This window comes from Cylas formicarius, unplaced genomic scaffold (genome assembly GCF_029955315.1).
Source record: "Cylas formicarius isolate icCylForm1 unplaced genomic scaffold, icCylForm1.1 PGA_scaffold_1__22_contigs__length_36826433, whole genome shotgun sequence".
In the NCBI taxonomy this organism is placed as follows: Eukaryota; Metazoa; Arthropoda; class Insecta; order Coleoptera; family Brentidae; genus Cylas; species Cylas formicarius.
The window spans coordinates 31,671,887-31,696,400 of record NW_026844264.1 but is presented as its reverse complement, the minus strand read 5'-3'; the positions used below and the strand labels follow the sequence as shown (position 1 = coordinate 31,696,400).

The 24,514-nt window shown below is 34.4% G+C and overlaps 3 protein-coding genes across 4 annotated transcripts in view; 2 read left to right on the top strand and 1 right to left on the bottom strand.

Moving 5' to 3' along the window:
- LOC132696556 (pseudouridylate synthase RPUSD2-like) overlaps positions 1–24,514 on the bottom strand; it is a 378,541-nt gene that overhangs the window by 50,148 nt on the left and 303,879 nt on the right. The gene's annotated exons all lie outside the window — the stretch shown is intronic.
- On the top strand, positions 285–9,470 carry LOC132696972 (transmembrane protein 272-like). The gene is made up of 4 exons (XM_060662184.1): positions 285–506; positions 3,231–3,353; positions 3,932–4,051; positions 8,254–9,470. The coding sequence occupies exons 1-4, from the start codon at positions 392–394 to the stop codon at positions 8,523–8,525; spliced, it is 630 nt and encodes a 209-aa protein (XP_060518167.1). The 5' UTR covers positions 285–391; the 3' UTR covers positions 8,526–9,470.
- On the top strand, positions 12,044–14,297 carry LOC132696368 (transmembrane protein 272-like). The gene is made up of 4 exons (XM_060661153.1): positions 12,044–12,401; positions 13,721–13,843; positions 13,898–14,002; positions 14,052–14,297. The coding sequence occupies exons 1-4, from the start codon at positions 12,263–12,265 to the stop codon at positions 14,234–14,236; spliced, it is 552 nt and encodes a 183-aa protein (XP_060517136.1). The 5' UTR covers positions 12,044–12,262; the 3' UTR covers positions 14,237–14,297.

Below are 24,514 nucleotides of genomic sequence, written 5' to 3'. Positions count from 1 at the left end.
AAACTATTTAGCTCTCCCGAACTTCTAATAGGACATTGAATGTTATTATATATATTATGTTAAATAATTGACTTAATTATGTCTATATAGAACAAAGCTAACGCGTCCGACGAATAAACTAGACCACCTCCGACTAAAATAGATGCCTTAAACAAGCCGACGCAAACAAGGACAACAAAAATAACCTTAACTCAACGACGTATGTATTTTTACATTCCAAGCGGGAACCGTGCCGCCTCCTGCAGTTAATTTCTCTTATTAGCGCCTCGAACACATTTTTAACGGATGTCAGGCAACCGGTAGAGTCGAACGATTGCAGCAGCTCCGCATCTAGTCGACGATTTGATGTGCTTACGTGACGATCGGCCATTTATGTTGAATTGAAAAAAAAATGTCCGAAAACGAGAGCCAACTACCGGGTCGAAATGACGACGGTGCCGCCGTAACATCAGCAGCGTCTGACCGAGCCAAGACGGGATTGGCCAAAATCAAAGAAAAGTTTTTGCGTGAGTTTTGTTGCGAATCGAACGTTTTGATGTTGGAACGCCGAAGGTCGCGGCAGTTTTCGCAATTGTTTATCGGCGTGTACCGTGACTCACGATTGTAAACATCTCAAATCAACGATAATTTGATGTGTATTGTTTTACCTCGGCTTATTGCTACGTTGCTCGAAATTCTTGGAAAGTTCATGAATTTTAACATTTTCAAATACCACAAACCAGTTTTTCCACAATTAATATGTTTAGCGGCAAAATTTTGTCGAAATAGAAATAGATCGATATTTTTATGGTTGTACTGCCTCCCTCAATAATAAAGAATGTTGACTTGTTGCGGCTTTCGTAACTCAGGACTACTTTTTGAAACGAAATGTGGCACAAAGGGAGATGTCAGTTATCTTGGGTTTTTAGATACAGGATAATTTTGAAAATTGGCAATTTTACGAAAAAGTTTTTTACGTAGGATCCAGTGGCGTATTTAGTTTTCTTCCTAAGTCTTTTTTATATATACAGGGTGTCCAAAATTAGACGTTAATATTTTAACCACGTAATCTGTGACCCAAAATAGAGATAAAAGTTCATATAAACTAGGGTCTTGGTTTTTAACACACACGGTGTTAAATTTGAAGAGGGATGGTGGGCATTTTTATCAACATATTTAGAAATAGCCGGCAGTATTGTTTATCACTTTGTCAGTAATTTCATATATATTTTTTTATAAACTGGCTTCATATTTTGACGGCATTCGGTAATTTAATTAAACTGGTCGAAATTATACATGAAATTTAAGCTAAATGCAAATAATAAATCCGGTTTTAACAATCGCTCGAGTTTTGTTGCACGTTTGCAGGGCCATATTAAGCGTGAAAAATTGCCGAGCTCGCGGGCCAACGGGCATCGCCATTATTTTTGTGCATCCAGTTTTTGTTTTGTCGTAAAGCAATGTTCGTGACAAGGGGCAATACAATAAATGAATAGGTAATCTATAGCGCAGCATGATGATAATGCGTAATTTTAACGATACGTTTTAACCACAAATCTGTGATTAGCTGTTAACGGTTGCCTAATTTGGAAAATTGCAGAAATAAATGCCGTACCGAATGGCGAAATTCCAAGAGCCTGTCAAAAAAAACATTTTTTTGCTACAACGGCACCGTCGCACTTGCATCTACTGCATAATGGACAACATGTGAATTGAAAAATTGCGGAAAGTATCATGACTCCGATCTCCATGTTCCTTTTTCTTTTTCCTTATTTGCCACTTCTCATCGAAGCACATTCTTCGGAGTAGCGCATGTCTATTCCAGTGTATTCTCGAAATTCTCGGATATGATTCATTCATCTGCAATTTTACCTTTGATTAGCAGCTGCAGTAGGCACTATTCATTCGCTACATGCTTTGTCCACGACATTCTTAGCATATGACGAAATATCCACATTTCAACGGCTTCCAATTTTCTTTTCCACTCTCAGGATTCAGAGTAATATGTAATAATACAGAATATAAATGTAGCACTTTACCACACAGGTAGCTAGTATTTAAAGTTAAATCTCAAGTATTAAAGAATTACATCATTTTGGCTTTAATTTCTACAATCCAACACCTAAGGTACTTGAATTTAGTTTCCTCTTGTATCACTTCATTATTTAACGTTTATATTCTTCTAGCGAACATTGATATTCAGTGCTTATTGGTTTCTGTCTGTAAGTCTATTCAGCAATTTTTGAAGCTAGCCTTCGTTATCAACTCATAGATCCTTGTTTTCAGATTTCAAGGTCAATTAACATATAATGTTGGGATCGACATTTTTGTAATAGAATTGCAAGGCTACATACATTTTTAGATATATTTTAGGCAAGTGAGAGATGAGACTGATGAGCCTGAGCCATTGCATCCTTTTGGTTAGTTTATAACAATACCTTAATAATTTAAATCATAACCAAGAACACATTATATATTTTATATTGCGTTCGTTCGCAACATCATATCTTTATTTTTATTAAAATTTTGTAGTTAAAAGACGCAATGTGTTTCAAAACAAATATAGAAGTATACGTGTTTTATATTTATAAATGCGTCGTGTATGGAAATAAGAGAATTAATTACATCTCACTTCAGGAAATAATTTGGGAGGGTTGAAATAGACGATCTATATATCCCTATCGATTTTCTCATTTAACTTAGACAGTTCTTCGATCGTAGTTAGTTTTTACGTGATATTCTTCCCGTATATCTTGTAAATAACGTTACTCTTTGGTTCAATATCACATTATAGCAATTACCAAAGTATTTCTTTTACGATATCACATTATAGCAATTACCAAAGTATTTCTTTTACGATAAGTTTAAATCCATATTTTCCTGGTTATTATATGCTTAGTTTAATCTGTAGTAAAAATCTATTAAGCACGCCATTAGGGGTTCAGCAGAGAACCTGACCAAAACTTACCAAGGAATAGACATTAGAGGAACTATGGTTTTAGTAAATAAAATTGTCGAGACTAAATCCCGAAATCTGCCTGCTTTCAATGTGGTAATTTTTAAACTTATTGTAAAACAAGTTTTTAATCTGGATAGAATACTAGTGGGTTTTCGTGAGTTCAGCCTTAAAAAATCATGAACATATTTAGTAGGAATTGTTCGCTAATCTTACTACCGTAACCATTATAAAACGCCAGCCTATAGTGGGTAAGCGGTCTAATAAATGTTACATAATTTTCTTTCTTTTCCAGCTGGCGTAAGGATAACGCTGCTCATCTCTTTAATCTTCTATATCGCCATGTTTGTGATCGGAATTATTGGCGTTCACAATTGTCCTGTGAACGAGAACATTCCGTTATTCTTAATCGCCACTGGTATGTAGAGGAAGAGACTCCATTTATACCCTAAAATAAACACCATACAGAAAATGCACATAAGCTAACCTAGTACTTGTAATTAGATATTTACATAGACTTAAGATAAGAAAATTTAATCTCCGTGTGATTCTTCTAAATTTGTGTCCAGTGCAAACGTAGCGTAACTCAAACGTGACGTCAGAAATTCGTTACGCATATGTCGCTTCTGTGTAATGTTTATTTTGAGGCAGTAAGTTAAACACCGCTGCGTCATGGAGCCTTTATCTACAGGGCTATTAGCAACGGCATGGGCGTGGTTAATTTTCCGTGTCACTTCTCTATAGGTAAATTAGTTGATTTGTTTAATATAAAATTTATTTCTACATGTAAAGCGCAAGCTAATATTTCAGAACAAGTTAAAAATTACCGTGACACAGGGACCGATCACAGAGCAATATTTTTAACTTAACAATTGCGACGGAGGTCAAGTAGATGACCTGAGCACATCGCCCTAGCCGAGCGGTGACGTAACTTTGTTTACTTGGGCGATTTATACTCTTTTGCTGTTCTTTATACTCATATTATTTTTGTTGTAGGCGGAATTGGTTTATTTTCAAAATCCGTGAGCTTTATTCGGGAAAAACTGATGCCCCACTTTACTATTCAATTTGTGGAATCGTCATTATACACGGCCGAAACAGTTTTCTTAATTTTCGGTAAGTATTGCAGCGAAACGGTGTCGATCCGTTTTTTGAGGGAGACGCACGAAAACTCGCAGCCAGCGTTGGGAAACTCTATTTGGTTTACAATGAAACGGATTGAGATTATTCCTTAACAAAAGAAAATAAGTTTCGGGTTCTCTCGATATGAAAAATATCTCAAATTACACAAGATCTAGAAAAATAAGCACTATTGGGTGCGATATGGTCTGTTCATAGATATAAAAAAGTGACCAATTGCTTTTGAATGGGATTATCCAAGGGTGGTCATCAACATACAATGCAACAAGATTATTACCTAAAGTTTTGGAATTTAAATTCAGGCAAAATTGTGGTCCGTAATAGAAAATAATTTTATACCTTCCTGTGTTTAATATTCTCTGGTTTGGTATACTACTTAGTTTAAGTTTATTAGTAGTCATTCTTATTTCGTGTGTAATACAGCGTATGTTGAATCGTGTGCGAATTATGCGAAATATGTGCGAGTCTAGTGTATGCAAAATTGTGAATAATCCCATTTGAGTGAGGTAAAAAAGAAGCGACGCTGACATTTAAGTAGGTAATAAAAATAATTTGTAATTTTATTTTAGATTTAAACATAAATACATACATAAATAAATAAATATTGTTAGTATCTTTCCTAACAAAACTCCATATAATGAAATTCTAAGCAAAGTACGGACCTGTTCGGCAATATTTCATTCTTACAGCTTGCCCGGGATTTTCCTTAATTCGTATCAGTTAGTCAAAACAGACTTTACCCGTACACAACTCACTTCTGATCGGGCTGTACCGGCTGTAGCTCGATACGATAATCGTTTAATCGTGGGGCGCCCTCTATCAACTTATAATACAACTCACAGCCGCAAATAGAAACATAGAAACCGCTACATGTCATAAATTTGTTTCGTTGGGGATATTTATAATAAAAAGAGTATAAGGAAAAAACACAAATATTAAACGATTTATAATTTAGAATAGAAAATGTCTTGAGTAATGTTTTGGAAGGGTTTTCACATCTATTAGAAAATAATTTCTTTGACATGCCCTGATTTTGTAAATTTTCTCTCAGTGTAGATCTTCCGTTAAACAAATTATAAACTTTTTGAGTTCTCGTTTTATTTTCATACCCAATAAAAATAAAAATTTCAATTGTTTGAGTTTCATTTTAATGATTTATGAACTTTGCTGGTCCTAGCTACTTTCTGTTTTTTAATCTTTTGCTCTTAAAAAGTAAGAGGTGACATGACAAGACATGATTATGGGAGAAATTTGATGCAGAATTCTAAAATATAATTAAAAAATTGTTTTGAAAAAGCACCGTACGTATTTTATAATTACTGCAAAAAATACACAAGAAAAATTTTTTCTTCAAACTTCACACTTCATTTGGAATGAATTTGTTCCAAATTTCCGTTCATAAAAAAAAACAATAAGTACGCTTCTGGAGATCGTATTGGTCTATTCTTCCTAATATTTTCCGCTTGTCAGGTTCAGGATCGTGCTACTTTAAACAGTGCACCTATTCTATTCCCCCGGATATTCTCCGGACTTCCCTAGCGATTTATCCCTCGCCAACAACCTAATGAAGTTTACTGTGTGTGTTTAAAGTTGTCCGTCCAAACCAAAATTACATTTGGTTTAGTTAGTTCTTTTCTACCCTGAATTATGGAGTTTATGCGTTTGTTACGGGTTAAGCCAATAAAATCTGATAGATATCTTCAATGTTTTGTCTTCATATGCTCCGAACCACCTAAACTTATTATATTATATATATAAAAGAATTAAGTAGAACAAAAATCTAACAGAAAGTAGGCGTAAAAAGATCTTTATAAATCATTGTCATTCATATATCGGAATGGTATAGTTGTATGAAAAACAAAACTTGCTACATAAAACACTTTTACTGCTCCCAACCATCTGCGAAAGATTTGTCTCTTTATCTGTACTATCGTCGACAATTCCCTATTCTATCTATCTATATGCAGCCAGCCAAACCCAAAGTTCAGGTCTCAAAAATAATTATATATCAAATCTGTGTCACGTGTTTCGCTTGTCCGGTTCACGTTTTGAGCGATGATTTTGGCTTTTGGAATATTTTTGCGATAATTGTCTAAAGTGTTTTGTTAATGAGTGTCTGTTAAATTTTGACAATGAACTTGGCACTTACGTGAAAGAACGGTGACATACATTTTACCATAGAAAATGAAGGCTAGAAATGGGGATTGTTGTTTTTGCCTTGTTTATTTATATAAATGATAAAATGGGAGGTCTTTTTGTTTTTGTTTCTTGTCGATTTACGGATTTATTTCTTACTGAAATATAATTTTTATATTTTCTTCCAATATTTGTAAAATATATAATTTATAATAATCTTACTTCTTAAAAAAAATGTGTATCTAAATAATATGCGCGAATATATCACGTCATACAAATGAACAATTAAAATTAACAATTTTCGCTATAGCCTCAAAATATTTTATTTATTTAAAAATAAATGAGTTATTTATTTATAAAACAACAGATTAAACGGATTATCTAATATTTTGGCAATACGCAATACCGTAATATATATGTTACCGAGTACATTGCTGACAATACAAGAATTTGCCATTTTAAAAAATGTTTATTAGCATCAGCATAAAATAATTTATCTAGTTATCGATATACATAAGGTAGTTACGGTCATAGTAAAAATATCTCACAACCACTTAGTTCAAGCCATTAAAATGATGATAAAGTACAGTATTTTTCACGACCAAGTGTTATTATCTGATATGCAAAAATAATATTAAATTACTATTAGGTCATTAGACTCTATTTAATCGTAATCGTCTTGGCATGTGTTCGGCAGTTTATCTCGATTCTTGAAACAGTGTGCATTAAAATTTTCAATGTCGTCTTTGAAAATTTCTATCAAAAAGCGCAACTGTTTATCCGTTAATTTCGAACTTGAACTAGATAATATCTAATAATAAAAATGTAATGTATTCGTATATTAATATAAGGGCATTATGTAGTAGATTTAAAATTAAAATTCATCAATACTCACATCACATTATATTTTAAGTAATAAAGAAGTTAAATAGAAGTTTAGAAATGATTGCAATATATTCACATAATAATGGGCCAATATTAAATCCAAATAAGTTTTTATTTTTATTTACTTCGGATCTTTTAAAGATTGGGCTAGTAAAATGCTTAACATTTGAATCAAAAACTTGGGTGTTATTTTTGATAATAAATTAAGGTTCAGGACTTATTTTGCTAAAATTACACAAAATGGTTATTATATATTAAGGCACTTATACAATAACAAACATATTCTTAACAGAGAGTTAAAACAATTATTGTTTGTATCTGGTCCCTGTTGGGATTTGAACACTAAACTCATGTATTCGTTTCATATTCATTCTAAAACTGAAAGACCGTGTTAGTTAAAAGCTGAAAGAATTACGCTGGCTTAACATCGGAGTACTGTCCATAATCGTCGTACACGTTTCAACAATCTTCATGAGATACCAAAAATGCCCAAAGCTATGTCTCAGAATTAATTTTTTTGTGTGTCTGCTAAGTTGCTAAACCGATACCCCGAGATAAGCTTGCTCCATCCAGACCATTTAAACAAAATTTTAAAAAGAAACTATTAATGGAATTTATGTAAGTTATATTTTTGTGCTTTTGTTAAATTCAGATTAGCTTTGTCAAATTTAGTGCTCTAATTATAATATTATAATTATAATTTTTGTGTTTTGCCTATTTCAGCAGTATTATTATTGTTGATCTATTGTTATTTATGATATTTGTTGTAAAATTAGCCTTATTGTCAGTTGATTTATGGATTTGTTTTACAAAGATATTGAAAATGCGTAATTTCTTGTGCATTAATATGCATGACAAAGCAAAGAATCCACTAAACGAGAACATAATATTTAATATTTGGGATTCAGTTAGAATATGTACAGCGCCCCTAAGAGTCTATTTAACATTCTCAATTACAAGACCAATTTCCGACCCATTTTAATGTCGTATCTTTTCCATTATCTGTCCTGCACAAATTTAACCTTTGTAGAAAGCAAGTCAATAAGCAACGACAAGCTTCGTCGGCCTCAAATAAAACTTTCTTTGACCCGGATCATACCTAAACATAAACATAAACTTAACAAAATCAATATTTACGTTTGTCTCCACCGTTTCAGGTTCGTATTGGGTGTTCAAAGTGTACAAACCGAGTTTCTACGAGGGCAGCAGCCGCTACTGCCAAAAAACCGTCTACATGTTCGCATTTATTTACTTGGCCGTCCTGTACGCTTTGTTATTGGCCATTCTGCTCGGATTTTTCTGTTTCCTCGGATGCATATTTTTCGTTAAACGAACTGAATCGGACAACAGAGACCCGGAAGCCCAGGCTCATATGCAGGGTGGTCCTCAGGAGAATAAAGAACATGGCGCGACCACCGAGCAGAATTAGCGGAGCCTGATGGATTAAAAATGATCCTTTCGTGTGCCCGCGCGGTCGTCGAAAAACAATGAGGTGTTTCGCCTGTTATTCGCAATGGACGGCAGTTTGTTATTCGAATTAATTGGTCCGGCCGGCATTACGCTGACGTAGGGTGCCGGTAAATCGCGTTAAAAACAAATGCGAAACAATTTTATTGTAACATTTTGACACTTCATTTTGAACGGTAAGTCGTGAAAAAAAAAGAGATTTTTCCGCGTTTCGTTAGGAGGGCAAATAACCCATGATAACAGGACAATTGGATATATTATAAGTTTACATTATATGTTTTCAAAATAGTATTTTTTTTTCTAAAAATGATAAATACTTTAATTATATATTCACTGTTAGACACAATTAATAAGGTGGCAATACTTAATTTTGATCTATATGGTGTTGAAGTTATTTTAGAACAAAAAAAAAGGTTTTTATTCCGTGCCTTTGTGGACGTCACTGGCGAAAGCAAAAAATTACTACTAGTTGCGAAATTTTAAGAAACCATCAACGAACTTATTTAATTGTAAGTATAATAAGGAATAGAAGAATAGCAGTGTAATTTTTTTTTCAAAAATATTCAGGTGGAATTTAATCGAAACCTAAGTCAGCTGTTTATCGTCAAAAATAAGCTTAATTACAAATATTTTGCTAGAAAAATGCTATTTACACACAAAGAATTCGCTCGAAACGGCTTTGTGACAAAAAAATCGGGATTTTTTAATTATATGAACCGTTCGTAGACTGAAATAGGGTTTAAGTTAGGTGCCTCGCTTAACTTGTTCGGCATTTAGGAGTGTCATACCAAACACAATTTTTATACGAATAATGCATTGTATTCTTTATATAATGCAAGAGTTTAATTTTTTACGCGCATTTTTTTTGTAAAATGTTTTTTACCCAATTACTTTCAATAAATATATTTAAAAAAATTTATCCTGTCTTGTATACTACCTTCGCATTAATGAGATAAAATAAAAAAACCGATTGGTACGAGCCGTACCCGAGTGAGAATAGATATCTCCAAAGTCCGAAAAGTTGCTGCAATGTAAAGCTGCGATTTACCACCTTTTCCAGTTGCAAATAAAAACAAGGTTGTAGACTCCAACTTCTAAAAGAAGTAACCTCCAGTTACTAAATATCTCTCGAAAAATTACCTAATATAGCTCATAAAATACGAAGAAATTACATGTTTATTAAAAATTAATTTTTCTAACCTACTTTTATTAGGTCCGAATCATATGTTTTCAAGCAATTACAACAATTACCAAGTCGCAGCAACTTATCGCCTAAAAGTAGTTACAATTTGATGCAGCTCGGCTGCATGCATTTAATTGGTCCATAAGAATGACTCAACGTAGGGCTTACGCTAGGCACCTGCGATATTTCGAGTAGTTAGATTTGGGTGGTCCTTAATTCGACATTTGATTCTTACAAAAATCCCTAATAACTCTTCTCGATATTTGGCATAAAAAATAGCATTCTAACAGCATTTCTAATACGAAGAACTATAGCAATTTGATCAACAAAATCTGTTAATCTACCCCAAAGGTAAAAATCCAGGACAAGAAGGTCTGGAGATCTGGCAGACCACGGCAACAAACTGTCCCTTAATATCCAACGGTTTAGATAAGTTTGTTCTAAAAAATTCCTAACTTTGTGAGAAAAGTGAGCTGGACATCCATCGTGTTGCAGCCGCATCGGCGTTTCTTAACAAAATTCTAATAAATCTGACCATTCACTTTACCATTAAATAAAAATGGTCCTATAATTCACCCAAAACATCACGCCAGAAGTTCACACACTCCACCGCGTTTGATGATTCACTTTACCAATGAGTATTCTGTCGACCAAAAATTCATATCATAGAATTCGGCGAATTACAGTAGTCTAATCTCCTATCAAATCAGTTTCTGAAAGAGCCCGAAGGAATTCGATATGATAACGGTGCAGATAGTGGTCTTTTAGAATTCGACGTACCGATGGTTTACTAATATCCAAAACTTATTCTTCTTAAGCTTAAATGTCGATTAATTAATGTGGACATAGGCCATGGTGGGCATGTCCTTACATTAGTGGCGTTTCTTCGTTCCTACCGAGTCTGGATTAGGATGAACTAGGCCTGTTTCGACCAAACTTCCAATAGCAATGAGGCCGAAAGTAATCCCACACTTGCCAGTGCTGTTGTTCCTTACATTCAAAACATCACTGACCACATATCAAAAGTTCTAACGATCTATAAGGTCAAAACCAAATTTACCACTTATCTAAAAATCCCTCAACCACTGTGGAAGTTTTTTTGAAAAAAATAAACAAAGGGTCAAATTGTGTCATGGAATACAAACTTTTTTTTTATCTATTATTCATATGATTTTCGTAAAAAGATCGATTATAAAAAACATTTGTTGTGAGTAAAGATTTTAAACATTTTTTGAATATCTTTTGCTCCACGTCTCTAGTTTCAGCATGAAGCTTGCTCGGAATTAAAAGGTGATTTTTTTATAGCAGTTGTTACTAAATTTTTATAACTGGAAGGTATTTTCATTTCATTTTTTTTTAAGTATTTAAATTAATAGTTTTAAGTAAATAAATATCTGTCAGGGTTAAAATTTCTGATATTGTAAGAGGTTATTGAGTTTACTGATAGGTAGTACACATTTAAAATAGAAGAGGGTTTTAAAGTAGATTTCAATGATAAGATAGAAAAATAAATTAATATACAGGGTTTTTTTATAAAGTAGGTCTGAAATTTTTGAATAGCTTTTTTAATTTTTCTATTGATTTCGTCATAAGTTTTCCCCGGGATTAAGATATTTGTATCGTCGAAATATTCACATTGTTTTACGTCATCTAGATAGTTAGGGCAATTTGCTTTAAATAATAAAGGGTCCCCTTTGGGGTTTCGGGATCATCACTAAAAGGATCAAATAAAAAATTATCAATTTTGACCACAATCTCAATCCGCGTTATACACGACTTTATACGGTTTATTCTTACTTCAATTCTAAGGTCTAGTCTTTTTAGAAAGGCGGAGTTTAATGTATCGAACGCTTGAGAAGAAAATTGCAACAATCACCTCCTTTTAGTTAGTAAAATAATTTTTTTTTTCAATTAATTTTTGTTTCTTTAATTTCTTGCGAACCAATTCCAAGAACTTTTTGGTTTTATTTTCCGCTTGACTAATTACATTCGCGTAGCGCGATTTTTTTTCTGTTTCAATCTAGTTCTTAAGTGGGATACGCTCTCCTTGTCTAATTTACACATGAGACAACAATAGAGGAACCGATCGGTACGAGATAAATAGGTTTAATGCCGTTTACCCATCGTGTTGCAAAATATAAGTGCTACTATCGCACTTTCGCATTTTATTACTCCACGTCGTCAGAAAAATTAATAACCGCAATATATAATTTCGGCAGTTCTATAATTTATAGCCGTCAAATGAGAGAAGGAAGAAACGCGTGACAAAATTGATCCCGAACTCCGCACGTTCAACGCGTCTAAACTGTAATTAAAAATAAATCGAACCGTCTTCGGAATTTATTACGCGCAGTTCGCTAAAAATATTGCACGGCGATGCGCCTTCCGCAACGGCGAGTTTAATAATAGTATTTTCGGGACCGTTGTGCGACATGCTAACATATCGAGTTCGCCCGAAAAAAATTCCCTTACCGAAACTTTCCGGTTGAAGTTCTACGCCGAGTTGCAAAGAAACGATGGCCGCGGAAAAAACCACCGCCGAAACTTCATCCGCATCCGGCGACGTCGAGAAGCAGGAGATTGCGACGACGATATCAAGCGGCGAGGAAAACAACAATCATTTTTTCGAGGAAAAAGTTAAAGAAAGGCCACCTCGTAAGTTGTTCGAGTAAAACCGCGCGGCGGAGAGATTTGAGCAAAAGGAAAACGTATTAAGTTCGCGTTTCCGGATCAAAGCAAAAGTCGTTTTTAATGATTGAAGAGATAAAGCAAAAACCCCAAACATTCGCACGTAGAGAAGAGACAAATTGGCGTTTGAGAGTTTGACTTATGGAAATGCCTATTTCCATTTATGTTGGAATTAATTTGATATGCCATTCAAAGTTTATCCATCTAGCTGAATTCCCAGACATTAACAATTAACATATCCGGTGAATATGGTGGCTAAGGCATGATTGCGGTTTTGTGTCAATCGTTATCCCATAATTCCGGACGTTTTCTTCTTATTGCTTCTCGAAAACCGTAGTAAGAACTCTTGATTCACTAGGTCACGATAATCAAAGAAAACCGTAAGCAAAACCTTGGACATTTGATCGAACTTGCCGTGTTTTTTTCGGTATTGGCGATTCGAGATTCTTCCATTGGGACGACTGGGCTTTGGTTTCGAACTCATAACCATATACCCATCATTCGTCACCACCTTTTTGAAAGTCATTGGCAATATTTCAAGTGTTTCACAGCACTGGATTCCATTTTTTACACAAAATTTTATGCAAATCCTTCGTTCCATTTTTTTTTTACAAAAAAAAGTTAACGTCCAAACTAGCTGAAATTGAATAGATGTGTGTGATGGGACATGTGTCCCAACATAAATCGAATGTATGTGATCCGCCCGATTACAAAAGCACCTTACTTCTTGAACACGCCTCGTATAGCCATAACGAAAACACGAATTTCCTCTTGATTGTGAGAAATGTCAATATGTAGCATCTCATTGTCTCTAAAATGAATAAATAAAACAAAAACGGTGGAAGAAAAGCGGTTTAAGAACTGGCAATTGAAACTTCTTGAAATATTGATGTGTTGATATACGGTTCCCTCAAAAATAATCGAATATACGTAGGCCAGTTTATCTGGTGCCAACTTTACATTTAATATAAAAATGTCATCTTCTAAAGGCTTTGGCTTTGATGCGAAATTCCCGACGTTCACATAATTTTTATGGCTTTATGTGGTCTAGTTACTCCATCCGAAACGAATGTATGAAAATGATGTAATAATATATGATAAAGTTAATGTGAATCGTTTCGTTTAAAAATTTTGGAAAAGGCACGAGAGAAAAACTGAGCCTTTTTGTGGCAAATATACTGAAACATAGCAAAGTCAATTGACAAATTCGTTGTTAACTGCGTTCCTTCTTAATCCTCCACTTAATTTGATTATGAGTTCATAAAAAGCTCTTGGGATTATTGCAGCTGGTATAAATGGTTCTTTGGTGTTTCTTTACGCAATATTCTTCTCCGAATTCACCGTCGGATGGGTTAGCATCAACAATTGCCCTTTGAACGTGCTCATACCCGTTTACCTAATACTAGCAGGTACGAAAGTCGTACCGATTGAGATTGCGAATTCGAAATATAATCTGCTCGTAGGGTTCTTGGGAGCGCTGGCAAAGTTTCTAAGCAAATTCGAACACAAATGGTGTTTCTACGCAACTATCGTTTTAGTTGTGATTTGCGTCGCGTGGCACGGTTTAGGTAATTTGCAAATTCGATTAAAATCATATGATTTTAGGTCGTTTTACAGGTACCTATGTCGTATATAAGGAGTATCAACCGAACTACGAGCCGGCCAAGGGAGTCTATTGCAGCCGGACGGCATATTTGATTGCTTTTTGGACCTTAACCTTCGAATATACGTTATTGTTAATGTTTATTTTCTTGTCTTGTTCCTATATGATCATGAGGGGTGACTTTAGAAAATGCGAATAGCCCACAAAGTAAAACATAGGAAGAAAATGTAAAATTTAAATCAGTTTATCAGGAATGTTAATAAAATGTTTTTTAAAGTTTGGTTTGTTTGGTTTGAAAAAGTAACCCTTTATTAAAAACATTTTCTAAAGAAAAATACACGAAGAAAGTTAATTGGGTTTATTGAATAATTAATACTAAAACGCAAAAAGCCAAACGACAGATTATAGCTCAAATCTAATTGATCCTGTGAATTTAATCGATTAAAGCGTGCTATAGATATTAATAAAACAATATTAGATAGTGAATAAAAAATATATTTTTCTTCGCAAATTTTGAGGTTTATTTGGCAATTTGGGGGTGCGTAACGTCGCAGCGAAGCTCTCGATTAAAACTGGGTTTTAAAAGCATCCAGACTTTATTGTCAATTCTACACTTACACGGTGGCTTCTCCAGGTGCGGCACTTCCTGGCAGGGTTAGCACTTTAAAGGGGAGCGCGAGGCGGAGTGCTGGAGTCAGGACGACGAGCCTATACAGGGTGTCCCACCGGGAACTAAATTGATGTTTTATTTTCAAAATTACAACAAGAAAGTGAAAAATGTTGCACTATACTTATGCATAGTGAAAGCGATTTCATAATTCTACGTCCCGTCATCAGAGGAGATCCGCAGATGTCAAACCTGCAGATTCCCAACCAAAGGTTCGTGACTCAACGACAGATGGCAGCACGAACAAAGTTACAGGAATTATTTTAACTAACTCAATTGATTTATCATTCATATTTATATAAACAAAATAATAGTTCGCTTCAAATATGGTCGAAAAATAATTGCCTTAACTTGGCTTTACAAGAGAGCAATTCCATAACCCTCTCCAGCGGAAGAAACATTTAATAAATTACACTTATGCGATCAGTAATTCCATACTGTTTTGATGATATTTTGCTCAACATGCAGCTGGCTCCTTCAGAGCGCTGTACGTATTTAAGTATTTTCCCGTTCTCCTGTCTTTACAAATATCCTGGAACATTTTGAAAGTTTCATGAAAACCTAAAACTATCGAAAAGATATGTAGATGATATTTTTGCCATTTGCCAGGAGTGTCTTTAATGCTTCACACACCGAACATCAAATTTATTATCGAATCAGAATATACCATCCCTCTAATCGTTCTAGACATTCTTATTAATCGAAAACCAAACCCAACCTCGGGCCATTCCATGTATATAAAGTCTACGTGGATGATACTTTACAGACTAACCAAAACTAATAATAATCTCCCATCTAACATTGGGTCATTTTGTTTACAGAAAACCTACGCATACAATGCATTGTCACATCACCATCCGCCCAAAAATGATCGGTTATCAACTCTCTGTTAAAACTATTTCAACCCGAGTCAATGAACGCAGAAATTATATTTACTCTTCTCTCTAATAATTTCGACATTAGAGATATTAAGCGTTGCATCACAGAATAAACTTCACCACAACCTTCCAAAGGTAATGCGTCGAAAGGCACCTTCGGAGGTCTTTCCTTACATTGAAAAGTTCTTAAAAAATATAACAACATGGATTCGTTAACGACAAAATCCCGTTTGAGATCGAGTTTACAGCATTCCTAGTATATGCGCAAAATAATATGTTGGATAGATCGGACGAAAAATATCAACTATTCTCAAGGAACAGTAAAATGCGATATCAGTTTTGGTTAACATCAGCAAGTTCCATTCATCAACAACCGATGCAGGCGGAATCCTGAAGGTTTGTAAATATTAAAGATATCGTATCGTAAATAGTAAACATATCGTCACGAACCATGACACCAGATTTTACTCCATAAGACCGAAATGCCTTGCATCTGATACTTCCTTCTGTAAGAGAAAGATTCGAGAATCTATCGATACAAGACAGATAGCTCTCTTCCACTTGGGATTCGGTTTGTGTTTTGTGTTTATTGAATAAGAAGTATGAACTGAATTAGAATACGAGCTCTATTGTATTCTGAGTCGGTTAATTAATAAATTAAATTCCTCGTAGTCTGCGCGCTGTTAAACACTTCATGGTTAAAACTAAGACTGTCGACTTAAGGATGATAGCAATTTTCCCATGACAGATCGAAGTACTTCTCCGACAGAAAACAGAAGGTATTCGAGTTACATTAATACAAATTGAAGCAGCGTTTTCAGCCACGCGTTACGCTAATAATCAACCGAATATTGATGGCTACACTTCCCCCCCCCTAAGTCTACAATTACGAGCTCTAACTCGAAAATCGAAGGGTAACACTTTAGCGCACACAAATAACGGGAGAAGCCAAGCAACGAGTTAATGGATTAGATTGTAAACTCGCGGTCGCTCTCTAATTGAACGCTTTCAACGTTTTGTAAAAGCGCATTTTATAACTAATGTAACTCAAACCTACTTCGGAAAGTCAACAAAGTTCAAGACAAAGCGCGCAGCGAACAAGACCTAAATTTGTATTTGGAGTATTAACCAAATTTGTTCTGCTTCCCATTGAACGTCCGTTAACCGGGTTTAAAAGGGAAAAACAACGAACCCGTGTCAGTTGTCTCATTTTTTTAATTTAGCAAAAGGTCTGGCGTTGTTTTACGAAATAAAAGGAAAAAAAAATACGCAGACGGGATGTTTTTGTGTTTGTCTGGGGGTGATGTTGAGATAATATATTTCGCCGGCGATGCGGTCGAGAAAAGGAGACGTTAAAATATTTTTTCGTTTACATCTATTTTAGCATTCCTTGGCGCAATATGCAAAGGACGATGTTACGCGAACGTGATAGGCACTGAAGGCTAATTATTATCCCTCGTCTGCAGATAGAAGATAAAGAAATAAAAATATAGGAAAGTCGGCTGCATCGTTTGCTCAAGTATTTTAACGCGTATACAAAATACACTAGAAATTATTTTTAATTTATAAGGCTTCTTTGGTATAATATGCGACGTCAGTAAATTCAATGAAAACATGAGTGAGACAAATTTTACATAAGTGGGAGACGGGGTGTTCTTGTTGTTTAAATATTTTACAGATACAAACCTTGCTGAATAATTTACATATCATTATTTAATTTAAAAAAAAAAAACTTCTTCAAAAACCTCCGAAAAAGAACCTACCAATAAACAACTAAAAATACATAGGCATGTTCAATAGGCAATATTTTTAATTTTTGTGAATATTAGATGAATACCAAGGTACTCATGAATTTTTATGTCTCAATAAGGCTCACGTATTATATATTACCATGACACAGGAATGATAAAATCAAATAAACAATTTTCGTTACTGCATGAAAACACTTATTTTTTTATTTATATAATATTTCGCTTATTACTAACTATTCAATATCCATTTTTGTAATTTTGATAAAATTAAACATTTTCATTTAAGCTAATAACGGGTTTTTTTAAATGTAATTAGAAATAAGTATTGCTTCCGGAGGCTCCATAGTTTACTAGATTTATGTAAGTTTAGGCAACATTAGGCAACTGAAAATACAATTTTTTGCCTCTTTAAGTTTTCTCGTAACCTGCTTCGATTTTGAAATGAAAAAATAAAAACTATTTTCTTCTATGTCTCTGAACAATAAAAATCCGAGCAAAAATCTTCTTAATCTTCGTGGACTATAGTTAGACATTTATCGGTCCATTTTTTAGACAATTATTTTGAAGTAGCCTGAGACGAGACGTCTCTTATTAATAGAGCAAACAGATAGTTCCAGTTAGACGGATGTCCTGCACATTAAACTTTACCAGTTCACCACAATTTTATGAAAAGATTAGTAGGTCCAGGTCAAGACAGCCTCTTTCCTTGACCTGCACGCTCTCCTGGGGAGGGGTTGGATTATTTCGTATAGGGTTTGATGGAACATTTTTGGGAATTTTTCTAACTGATTTTCTTATAAAATAAAATAAATCTTGTGAATAGAAACTCTTTCTTTTTCTAAATAAGCTATTTCCTATTACAAAAAACGTGGACACTCACCATTTTATTTAATTTAACGTAGTATTACGTTCTAGTTAGTATTTTATCGTAGTTAGGACATATGTTTATGCGAAAATAAGTTAACCATTATCTTCAATGCTCGCTCTTGTCAGTCATCTTCTTCCCAAAAAGGAAATAAATTTTCTTTTTTAAAAATCTCGCTTCAATAAACTGTAAATTTTTGCCGTAAAAACGAATTATTCAATTAAAACTTTCACAGTTGATAGCTAATGAATTTTTTATACAGGGGACACCGAAAAAGTGCACTTAACTTAAATCTTGATAACACTTCCCTCACTCCTCACTTAAAGTAGCTTTGACAAAACTCTCGCAGCTATAATACTTCTATTTTCTAGAATTTGTTTCTTGAACCTTCTGAATTTAATACGATTATTACAACTCTACTGTACTTCCCATGTATTACGAGTAAATTATAAAATCAAACCTAACGTCATTCAAACCTCAGAAACCTTTTCTTGTAATTTTTCGTCAAGAAACTTCAATTGATTGACACCTGGGAACACGTTTCTGCATGGTGAGTTGGAAAGTAAGTCAGCTATAACCAACCTCGTGTAATCTTTAGGAGCGCGTCTAACACGTAAATTGTTATGTGTGAGGCATTTGCTTAAAAAACGGTAAGTGATAGGTATAACATAGTATAATTTGTTTGGCCAAGTTAATATAGACGTGCATTTATGGAAAATGACTTTTTATTCTTACATTGGACATTAGTTTTCTATGAACTCAATAAATCCGAAAAGCTTTCTGGTTAATAGTATATTATGCAACAAACAAACGGCATTTGACTCACGAGTTTGACATGAGCGAAGCGCAGCGGAGCGAGTGTTTAATATGTGAGTGACTTAAAAAGTTTATCAAACGTGTTATACTTTTTCTACGACAGTTAGTTTTTTGGTACTTTTTTGCAAAACATTCACTGACATGACCGTCCCAAACCAGTGCGGTAAAATTCCGGAAAAATCCGGATCCGTGGGAAACGAAACTGACGTGGTAAAGTGACGCTTCCCGCACGCTAGATCGGTGGGTAATTAGGTAGTTTACGGACCGGAGTAGAAAAACACTTTGTCCATATCCCTAACGCACTCAGAATAGCGTATAATGCGACAAGTGCGGCAAACGGCATTTGACTCACGAGTTTCTTTGGTAAGACCGTCACGAAGATTATCGGAATAATAAATTTCGTACCATTCAAATATTTAACATTTTTGCAATACACAAAGACATTTACTGATACGATTGTCAGAATTGACAAACGTCAAAATTCAAACCGTGCGGTAAAATATCCGGAAACATCCGATTACTCCCAACATCGTGCGACAAAATCTCGGAAATGTCCGAAGTGGCTCGGATCCGTGGGAAACGAAACTGACGTCGCAAAGTGACGCTTTCCGCACGCTAGATCGGTGTGTAATTCGGTATTTTACAGACGGGAGGAGAAAAAATGTATGGTCTACTTTGTAAAACCGAATATTTCCAATTTTGATTACTATCAGTGATACAATTTAATATAATAATAAAATAAAATCGTTTAATCGTCTGTCTCAAATTAAACCGATAGACGTTTTCATCAAGAAGTTGAAACCGTATATCAAACGTGGAAATCACAAGCGAAAGAGTTTTAAAACTAATATGTGCTGGATAGGTTCCAACGAGGTTGTATTAAATTTTTTGAAGCGGCCAATTGCTCGAAACGGAACACCCCAACCCCATGCTAAATAAAAAAAAAACTGAAATCGCTGAGAAAAGTTTCATATTGCCGGACCGATTCGAACCACAATAGACCTTTTACGAAACAATAGAACGCCGATTGTTCTGGGATCTCTTCGTTTTGTAAAACTGATTGGACGGAGTTGGGTATGTATCGTCTCTTCTCATACACAAATATTGATTGCTCAATTAAAGATATCTTTTATTTCCCGTTTTCTGTAGCGTTCAATATTTTGCATTTTTTAATAGTTTACGGTCTCCAGAAACTCGCTGAAAAGTACCCAACATTCCAAGTTTTCATCAGTTTTTCAAAAATCCCTACATGATAAGTGTCCGAATTTGAATTTAGGCACGGAAATGGAATTCGGTTGAAAAAGAGCAGTTTTTTATTTTTAAGCCATTGTTTTTGGGTCGAGAAAAACTTCTTTTTCGTCTCTACAATTTCTTCGAAAATATTGTCGGTTATGAAAAAAAATTGAAATTTCTCTTTTTCCCAGAGTAAATTATTCAGTTGTAAATAAAGAACCATTGGAAATTGTGGTAATTTGATGTGAACTTCCTAGTTCAGGCATTGCATATATTTTTTTATGTTCATTTCGGAACGTATGTATTAACACGGGAAAAATTATAAATAGTTAAAAAAATCTAAAAATTTTAAACTATAATGGGGTTAAAGAAATAGGACAAAAAAAGTCCACAATATTTTGTTCACACTGATCGTAATATAGAGTTATATTTTTTAAATCTTTTAAGTAATGCAAGAAGATACGGACATTTTAATTGTAGCAACATTTTGCGCTATTAGCAAAATTTGTATTTATAAAATTTCAGGCTGGTATCAAAATTTGATTCTACAATACTTTAACATTTATGTTATTATTATTTTACGTAAAATGCTCTACTAGCAGAAAAAAGCAATGTCCTGTCCCTATTACTATAGGAAATGTTATCATTGCACCCTTATATATTTAATTGAATACACCCCTTATTTTGCATAATTTTTTCTCTCTTCAAAGTAAAAAAAAAAATAGTAAATAACTGACGCCATAACTGACAATATCAAAAGATTCTTAAGCATAAAAATTGAGCCTACTTTTATTAGATTTTATATCCAGGACAAAGATAATTAAAATATCTATTGTATGTTTTTTTTCCTTTTTAGTTATTTAGTTACTTATTTATTTGGTTCCTGAAATAATTAAATCTATACTTGAATTAAAAAATAATTTATAAATCCTGGTTGTACAAATTTCAAATAAGAGCCAAATAATTTCTGCTTTAAAATGCCTTTTTTTTCCTTTTTAGTTAAATTCTCGAGCACAATGCGAAATATGAAAGCTACACCCATAAAAGATCTATGAAATTGTTTTAAAAAAACATATCGAAGTAGCTAAGCACAAAAAATTTATTATTTTTGTCTCTGAAATAGTTAAACGTATTGTTGAATTTTCTAATCGATAACAAATAAATTAAACATCTTGTTTCGACGATTTTTTTAATGTAATATTTTCATCAACTGATTAGAAGAAGAAGCTATTAAAACAAACAACAGAAAACTTAAGACTAAGGCTTAGGTCCCTTCTGGAAAGGGCCCGATAAATCAGGAAAGCTCCGGAGACGAAATGAAAACAACCAGCTGGCCAAGAAGATGAAAAAAGACATCCCTTAAGACATTTCAGAGTCGAGATTAAAATAGTCTTCAGATCTGGCGATATTCTCTGAGCAAAAAGATATCAGAAACTGTATAGATAAAGGCCCATATCAATTGCGTAGAGGTGTACATGGAGGAAATATGTAAACCTGTAAACTCGAATCAAGGAACAAAATAATAATATAAAACGAGGCGAATCAACAAAGCCTGGAATAGTCAGAAACAATACAGGGCAAATTCAAGTAATCGGTTTTTATCCGGAGAAGCAAAGAGTTGAACTTTGGATACTACTAGTTATAGGTAACGAGAACTACCAACAAAGACGAAGAAGTTTATATTTAGATGCTCTTGCTCATCTGATTGTTTCATTTTCTTATTAATAACTGCTTGGACCCTTCGAATAATGTAATTTTAACGGTTGGGCAATCGAATGACAAACAAATAGGTTTACTCATTGACAAGTACGTTGAGTTCCTCACCAACAAACTCATATTCTACAGGTGTTTTAGAGAATTGGTTAAATAGCCATAACCTTATCGGACAGCATAATCAGGAAAAGTTTCGACTCGAAAATATCCCATCTAGTTTTTAACGCGAGAAAACAACAACACGCCGACTAAAAGCTTTCCGCCAAGACTTTTTTTGGCACTTAGTATAATCACCCGATAAATGTCCCTATCGTTTACTAAAACGTTAAATTGGATTAATCTCGCCGTAAAAGCGGCCATTAGCGCCATTAGTTTCATCATTGCAAACAATCGTCTCGTTAAAATGACGAGCCGAAAATGGCCCGTTGTTGTTTTCTAGTTTCAATAGGATCCGGTTGCCTTACGGAAACCTTGTAAACGCGCAACTTTCTATTCAAATTTATTTTTTTTTTCGCATCTCGTCGCATCCACTTACGGCTATAGCTCTAAAACATTCCACGCTCGCCTCTACATAAAATATCGCTTACGACACGTCCCGATCTTCCCCGTTTTCCCCCAATAGTCGCTCTATTAACATGCAGCAAATCGAAAATGGTGGTCTTATGTAAAGGAAATAGATCGCATGTCGACGCTTTTATTCGATCTTGCAGTTTTGAATACGAGTACCTTCGACGAAATCGACTCCATTATCCGGGTCGTTGATTTTTACGAAAATGCGATGCCCGCCGAAACCCCCCGTGCCGGGAGGGGGGGAGGGGCTCCTAAGTGTGACGTAAAATGAAAATATTGTTAGATAAATTGTGCCGTGTATCCCCTCGCTGTTGCCGTTCCGGCATTTCGTTTGGATGGAAAGATCGCGGTAAATAATAGAGTAGTAGGACTTTGTCGGCGTTATTCCGTTTTTCGAAGACGATCGTGAACTTTGAAATTGAGAGCCAGCTCTTATTTTGGACACACTAGAATCGGGCGACGATATATACAAAATATGCAATCTACATCATCAACATCAACGTTGATGCACTCGAAAATGTAATAACTATAGCACACTCTTCATGCTGTTACATCTTAGCTATAAATTATAAATAATCGACGTAGGAACTACGTGGACGACAAAATTGCAGGAGAACAAGTCGGTTTTGTGAATTGTCAAAATTATGGTAAGAATATAACATCCACATGCTTTAAAGACTACAAAAAAACTTTCGACTTTGTCCACTGGAATGGGTTATTGGAAGTACTTAACCAAATGGGCGTTCCAGATCACTTAATCAACTTAATCAAATCTTTATTTGAAAAGTATCGCTATAGTCAAAATAGAATATGATGCGTTGATGCGACTCATTCCCAGAAAGAGGGTGCGTTTTAACACCTTCACTGTTCACCATCTATCGCGAAGCTATAATGAGCTACGCAGGGAGGAGGATCAAATAAGCAACTTACCATATTTGCCGCAATGGTGAAAGTGGGGTCCAACAATAAACAGAACTAAAATAAAACTAATGTCGTAAAAAGGACTCATCTGCTTGAGCATCTCGAAATGATAAGCAGCTATAAATGTGTATGTGTATGTAAATGTGTCGTATAAAGTGTCTTTCTAGTTTCGCCGAAATTCAAAATTACGGCAAACTTTGTTAAATATTAAAATTTATACAAATAATAGAATTGTCGAATGATAATTCTTCAAATATCTCGCTTGCCCTGTATAATTGACATTTAACAGTTTTCCATTTATCGCTAATAATTTACCCACAAAAGCGGAAATTTTTAGGATCTTTCAGATTTTTTGAATATAAACGACACACCCTGTATATAATTCAAGAAATTTTCGAAATGGAGGATATAGCCTGATATATGAATTCCAACAGAGTAAATGATTTTCGAGAAAAGACTTGTTTTTGGTTATCAGACGTCATCCGAAAATGTCTATAGAATACTTTACGGTCACTTTATAATTCAAGTCTACAGAATTTAGCGGAACCTCAAAACAAAACATCAGTCGAAAAATGTAAGGTTATGGAATATTAGACTTATTAAAATGATACCTCGTAGGTATTATTATTATTATTATTATTTTTGGTTAGTGTATTATATGTGTAAAGTAGCATTTTGAAGGTTCCGTATTGTTCCTGCACAAATTATTATTGTTATTTACGTTTTTACTAGTAATACCCCGTAATGATATTTACATTACTCTCTTCTCAATTGCAGCCAAATCATACAGTGCGTCCACAGCACATTTCGCAGTATTGAAACCTCTCCATCGTCGATATCGGACTCCTCTGGGCATCGATACGCACATAAGAGAAATGTTGACATTTTCAAAATTAATAGGTGGTTAATTGAATTCCGCACGCCAGAGGATGATACGCAAGTCTACTGGGGTGGCAAAAACATTGTGCATATTGAGCAGGAATGTAGCAAATTGCAACGGAAGCATAACTTCCAAAATTATTTACGACAATAGGCAAGTCAGACTGATTGCACTTGTATTAAT